This window comes from Diadema antillarum, unplaced genomic scaffold, assembly GCF_040938485.1.
Source record: "Diadema antillarum isolate AM-2024a unplaced genomic scaffold, OU_Dant_1.0 seq00000124_RagTag, whole genome shotgun sequence".
In the NCBI taxonomy this organism is placed as follows: domain Eukaryota; kingdom Metazoa; phylum Echinodermata; class Echinoidea; order Diadematoida; family Diadematidae; genus Diadema; species Diadema antillarum.
Window position 1 is genome coordinate 2387013 of NW_027271204.1, and position 7258 is coordinate 2394270.

The window sequence follows — 7258 nt, forward strand, 5'->3', positions numbered from 1 at the left end:
ATTGGCAAAAATTCAAAAAGGCAGTTAAGTAAGGGTGCAATTAAACATAATTAAGGGTTCAAGTGTGTCCTGCCATTGTTTCAAATTGGGTGCAAATTATTTGAACCTTTACTTCTTAGCGTATAAGCCTCAAATTTCACAGGCTCAAAAGCAAACGTAGTGACGTGCATTAAAAACGGAGTCGGCATTATTACATTGAACTAAATTTCTCCTTCATTTGGTATTCAATGTCCTCAATCAGTGCATAGTATCGACTGTGTCGCTTGCGACACCTGAAACCGGGGTTGGGAAAGTCATTATTGTGTAAACAGATGGCACCTCCAAGATATCCGTCCGGTCTTGCCAGTGCAGGTGTACCACGGCTGTGGTCTGGAACTTGTAGGCTCCATAAACATGACTGAGACTAAAGATCCTAAACAGGATATTCGGAGTGTTTACAATCCATCCGGTCTTCCCATCTTGCTGTAAGAAAAAAAAATAGAGTAAAAATGATATTAAAGTTAACTTGCCATGCACTGGAGCAATGTACGCACAAAATGAACGTCTCTGATCAAAATTATAAAATCAACATTGTTTTTAGATTGCGCAAATTACCTAGAACAATGTATGTATACGAGGGCCATCTACTGTGGAATAATGAAAGATCTACTCCCAATTGTAGTAGTTGAAAATATGTAAAACGTTCCGTATAACGTCTCTGACGTAAACATCTTTGCTTATCAGTACTTAATGGGTTTGATTTTTACAAGATATTAGCATTATATTTGGATTGAGGAACCTATGTGCTACAAACGTAGGCAGCAATTCGCCATGATGGGTCATTAATATTGGTTAGAGAACATATCTTATTTGTTCAGAGAACGTCCCTGACCTAAACCTGTTTTTCTTATACATTTCTGCTTCTCTCACAAAAACATACGTAATTCAAAGTGACTACTACATTATAATTATAGACTACTGACCTATTACTAGTCATAAAACACAGTTTCTGTCCAGGCAATGTGTTTACACTTGCTCAATCAACAGAAAACCTTAAATTTGAAACTCTTCTACATATTTCCAACATCTTTCAGGAAGCTTCATTTTTTCTTAATATTATAACACGCCCGTGTAAACTTTGTTCTTCTTGTTCCTATAATACTAACCGCACCCATCCAGACCTAATTTTACTTAAATGTTCTCATAATTTGTAGAATGGATGTCTTTATTTCATGAAACAGTAATTATCAGAGACGTTTTTCATTTTGCTCAGAGACGTGCGGTCTTTGATCTTCATGTAGAATCTTACATATTTACTGTCTATCCTTCTTTAATTTATTTCTAATCCAAAGGTTAAAATACATAATTTCACAGATGATACTAATTGGCAAATCTACGGAATGATAAATGTTATAAATCGGCACAAACACCAGGAAAGTTTTTGTTATTACTCACATTTTCAGGATTTGTGGGCATTTCCGTTGTTGAATTATGCCGACTCGATTCCAGGATGGCGCGTCAGTGCGTAATATAAGCGCGCAAATAAAGTATCATGCAGTGTGTAAGTGTCAGATGAGGGAATATCCCTTTAGAGATTTTCAATCAGAGACATTCGCTTTGATCAGAGACGTTTGCCAATTTCGATTTTCAACCAGAACTCATTTTTATGGACAGTATGTTGCTCTTGTTGCCAATCATCATAATCGCCTGGCTCACACTGACGTACTGATCACCAGTTTTTATCTCAAGCATAATCAACTTTCATTAATGACACCAGTAAACAATCGAACATCTCTGATGGTTATTCAGTATAATTTTCTTTAATGAGCCACCACGCGATTATTTTATACAGCTCACTCACAAATTTTGATGGAATGGTAGTATGGATAAGACGCTAAATAAATATGGCCTTACATGTTTTCATATTCATCCTGGAGTTTTTGCGTCAAGGAAAAGATAATTCATTCAGAGACGTTCTTTTTCAGACATGAGTGAATTCAAAAGTTCCTGATAAGATAAGTAATAAACACGTTCATGGTAGAAGTACTTGATTAAATAGTTAGAGTATGTGGGCTTACTAACAAGGAAAAACAAAGCTGTAGAATTGGATAAGAACAAAAATTGCGACGTCTGATTTTGGGATTTTTTCATAAAATATGTATTTTTGTCAATTTTTTCAGCATTAAGGCATTATTTTTTAAGGAAATGCGGTAACAACAATACAAAGTGTATATTTTCTGAAAGGCACAACCCTCCCCTACCGAATGATACATAAAACTATGAAAAACACCCACAGGTGACAATTTTACAAGGGTTTGAATATCGCAAAGCCCGAAAATGGCCAATTGTACATCGTTCAACGTTTTCACCCATATATATTATGGTTATAATGTTACATCATATTGCCGAAAAAATTGAAGCATAACTATAAAAATGTCCAACTTGTGTCTTCAACAATGTCATCAAGACCACCAATATATATCTTGTGTGCGTTGCATGTTTAGTATTCAAAGCTTATCCATGATATGTAGAGGAAACAGTGTAATCTTGCAAATTATTCAACTGCATCTGTAATCTTGCAGGGTTCATTGCTGCACACCTGTATCGTACTAATTACAAGATATTAGGTAGAGCTGGTTTCACTGTACAGCAAGTTCAAACTTGGCTAAAAGAACTATAATATGCATTCGTTTATCGGCAGAGTAGAGTTGGGTTTAGATTTTACGATTGACGAAAACCTGAAATCTTTCAGCACAAAAATAGGGTAAAACCATCAATTGTAATCAATGTCTCCCCATTTATTACATGTATCAGAGGAAAATACATAAGAATTTCCATTTTTGGCGGCCATTTTGGCAGCCATCTTGAATGTCTCCAAACTTTCAACGAGTTGCATCATCCAGATTCGGATTCAGCACCCTCGATAGGATAGGGTAGAACCATTAATGTTGTTCTCAGTTTTGAATCATTGAGTAGGAAATACGTGGGAATTTCTGGTTTTGGCGGCCAATTTAAAATCGAAGTACGGTAGAACCGTTTATTGCTCTCAATTTCGAACTACTGAAAAAGAAATACGTGGGAATTTCCGGTTATGGCGGCCATCTTGGCGGCCATCTTTAATATCGCATAATCCTAAAGAATGCAAGAGTTACATCATCCAGATTCGGATTCAGCACCCTCGGAATAGGGTAAAACCATCAATTGTTTCCAATTTCCCACCATTTAGAAGGAAACACATCGGAATTTCTGGTTTTACTGGTGGCCATTGTGGCGGCCATCTTGAATATCTAAAAATGTTCAAGGATGCAGGAGTTGCATCATTCAGATTCGGATTCAGCACCCCCAAAATAGAGAAAACCATCAGTTGTTTTCAATTTATCACCATTATTCAGATTCGGATTCAGCACCCCCGAAATAGGGTAAAACCATCAGTTGTTTTCAATTTATCACCATTGGAAGGAAATACATCGGAATTTCCATTTTTCGGCAGTCATTTTGGCGGCCATCTTGAATATAATATCCTCAAGGATGCAAGAGTTGCATCATCCAGATTCGGATTCAGCACCCTCGAAATCAAATAAAACATCAATTGTTTTCAATTCCTCACCATTTAGAATGAACTAGAGGGAAATTTCCGGTTTTGGCAGCCATTTTGGCGGCCATCTTGAATATTTCAAAACCCTCAAAGATGCAAGAGTTGCATCATCCAGATAAGGATTCAGCACCCCGAATTAGGGTAAAAACACCAAAAAACATTGGGTGGACGGTAAAACAAGGTTCAACCTCTGGCACCCAGACTATATCTCACCGGGCTTCAAACTAGTCGCGACTGCAGATTTTGCTCGTTGGAGAGATGTCTTCGCTAGCCTACGACTCCGAGACTTCTATTGTAAAAGTACAGTGTCTCCGAGCAGTCGCAAGAAATTTTAAGACACGATTTAACAATGTAGCTGACCGATTTTAAAAATTCTCAATCTCAGCTGTCTGACCTGTATAATTATGTTCAGATGAATGAAACCTACAAAGATAAGCAAGCATAATGAAAATCATAAATTAATTTAATCATAAACGGGCTTAGCAATATTCTCAGTTTTCATACTTTTATTTATCAATGTGCACTTGATTAAAAGTACGGGCTTCATCCCTTAACCACTCATAGTGTCACGTCACTGCCAATCATGCCTTTGAATAAACCTCGCTATTTTCCAGCTAAATTAATCACATCAATGAGCTCAACAGGTTGTCTCTTTCACAATGATAACGGACAATGACAACCGCACCGTCCGCCCCACTTTTCACACATTGTGAACGCTACTGGTTCTGGCAAGCCGAATTCACGCTGGTTTCGGTATCCCTGAGAGTGCAAAATGATCACAATTCGATAATTGCAAGGGTTGACAAAAATGGTCTTAAAATCATAACGCATCAACCAAAATTAAAGAACTTGGTGACATTCTATGGAAAAAAAATTATGGCATTTCCAAAAGCATGCAGAAGAATGACATATTTGCAACAATATTGCTGAAATTAAAGATCTTAGCTGTTCCGTTCTTTCTGGGCCACCCTGTATAGTGCGAGAGGTCATTCCTGTCCGAAACGCACGCGGTGCCTCATTCTGTATAGTATGTAGTGAAAGAAATCAGATTTGAGGCTGACGTTGCTCTCTTTTTCTCCCTTTTAATCGAGCTTTCGGCATGTCATTGCTTTCATGACAAAGTATAATCATTATATTTCAGAAGTTTGATAGAGAAATAGAATTCATGTTTTCATTATCTTTTTGTATGATACATAATACTTTTATGCTGATGACATGATTTTAGATTCTATTTTTGTGTGTTGTAAACGATTGAGTCGTGTAAAGGCAATATTTTAGAAAATTGGTATTGATATATCACATTACGCTGTATAACATTGCACTTATTACATCATGGCACATTATGCCATCTGAAAATTATTGTAATGTGTGCTCTGTTGGTAGATCCTGATGAAGGCCATGAAAGGCCGAAAGCTCGATTAAAAGGGAGAACAAGAAATCAACGTCCTCCTCAAATCGGATTTCTTTCCATATATATTATACGTGCGGGTCAGAACTGACCCGGAACTGGGTCCGTTGGGGACATCCACCGTTCCGGGTCAGATATGACGAGGAATGGGGTCAGATATGACCCCATCCAGAGTCATGAATTGGGTCAGGGTGACCCTATTCCGGGTCTTCATGACCAAACTCCAAGTTATTTTTGACCCGGAACAGTGTGTGACCCAGTTCTGACCCGGACTTTTTTCAGAGTGTATATCAGTAGTATAATCACAAGCGTTACATCTTAATTTGCATATAGAACAATAGACATGCAAGAACATGCACAAAGCTTGACTGTTTGGCAACTAAAACTGAATAACTTTAGTACGCTGTACAATAAAAAAAGAAAAGGACGGGGTCCAGCATGATGCTTGAGAAATGATGCATCTTTTGCATCATTGAGGGCATGGGAAATGTTCAAGGTATATCTTCCAATTGGCCGCAAAAAAGCAACAACAAATAAAATACATAACTTCTCATACAGTCATATCTCTCATCTCCCAGAGAAAACGTTAGTTCAACTCTTTGTCTGCATGAGTAAAACCATCATTTCAGGCATAATTAATATCATTTGGAAAACATAGCGTTCATCATTGGGGTAGGTGTGTTGCATATCATTTAGAATGATTTGACGAATTCGCTCGACTGATATGTAAAACAACAGCGACAACAAATCAAATTGGTTTGACATTGCTTTATTCTTTGGTTCAACGTCCCGTGCATAATTTAATGTAATAGAGTTTCATTTTTTTTTTTTGCAGACATCTTAGATATTCCAAAACTTGTAAGGGTGCAAGAGGTTTAGCACCTCCGAAAAAGGTAAAATGATAATGTATAATAATGACACACACACACACACACACACACACAAACACACACACGTGTACACACAGTGCCCGGACAATGCACCCGTACTACATGTTACATTCTCTCTCTTATACATGGAATAATCATTCTCCTTCTGATGTTATATACCATTTCTTCATTTACAGAGTTCTGAAGTTGAGAGCTCCAAGTAGCGGTTTAGCGGTTTACGCAGCAGTCACTCACTTCTGTTCTCGAATTCAGCTCTTCGGATTTTTTCCGTTCTACAAAGATCCGACGAATCGCACTCTGTCCACGCATTACTTCGAAGACGTCAAGATGAACTACACAACCAATAGACACAATATGCCGGATGAGTTCAGAGTCCTCCTCAAATTGGACGAGAAGGGCGCCCTCCGGATCGTTAACGACTGCAGCGGGAAATGGAATAACGACTTACTGAGGGCAAAGTTCAAGGGTTACAAGCATTTGAAAGGTGACGAGTTGGGTGATTCAGATGTTTCTTTTTGATATTTCGAAATGAAATTCAAGGATTCAATTTTATTTCTTGCTGGGACCCAGTAGAAAGTGGTTTGTATTTATTACATTATTACATTATTTGTATTTATTACATTATTACATTATTTGTATCTATTACATATATACATCTATGCATTATATTGAATGTTTTGTCCTTCCAAATTGTTTAAAAGTTGTGCTATGTATCTATAAACTTCAAAACTGAAATAAACGTTTTTTTAACGCCGTCTCAGGAAGTGAACTAACATGTGTTTTATACAGTGCCATGTCATTCAAAATTGTTTACAAATTGAATTAATCAAGTCATCACATTGTTTTAAGTATTTCCTTTTATTGATGGAAAACATCATCGAACTTAATTGAATTGAAAATAAGTAGGACAGAGAGATTGTTAACTTGGAAATCAAAATTTCCAAGAGTATGTGCGCCACACACGCCTTTCCACATGCCCCTCTAGTCGTCAGAATTAAGTACGTTAAATCACATATATCACTGTACTGTCTTCTTCATCTTTCCAAGAGCTGATAGATTAACATTGGAAGAAGTCCATTTCGTTGAAATTTGTGGATGAACGACGAGAAAGTGAAGAAAAATGGCAGCTAAACCTGCCGGAAAGCTCAAGCAAGGTGACGGACCATGGGCTTACCGACTACGGGCAGCATCTCCGGTCAGTCACAACCAAGGAGACCCTCAGTGTGCAGGTGATCAGCCAAGTGAGACATTTCCATTGACCATGGACTACGTGGAAGAAGCCTTGCAATCTCAAATAAAGGAGGCATTGTGCTGCGACGACGTTCTCCAAAAGCTGAATGACGTGATCTCGGCCGCCATATTGGACAAAGTGACACAAAGTGTGTA

At 37.7% G+C, this 7258-nt stretch overlaps 1 protein-coding gene across 1 annotated transcript in view; it reads left to right on the plus strand.

The window, feature by feature from the left end:
• Window positions 1-7034, plus strand: part of LOC139727258 (alpha-2,8-sialyltransferase 8B-like) — a 28022-nt gene extending 20988 nt beyond the window's left edge. Inside the window, exons 3-4 of the mRNA XM_071638214.1 lie at window positions 6049-6356; window positions 6920-7034. Coding sequence (XP_071494315.1) covers window positions 6049-6356; window positions 6920-6933 — 322 coding nt within the window. The 3' untranslated portion in view covers window positions 6934-7034. The remainder of the gene's footprint in view (window positions 1-6048; window positions 6357-6919) is intronic.
• The last annotated feature ends 224 nt before the right edge of the window (window positions 7035-7258 follow it).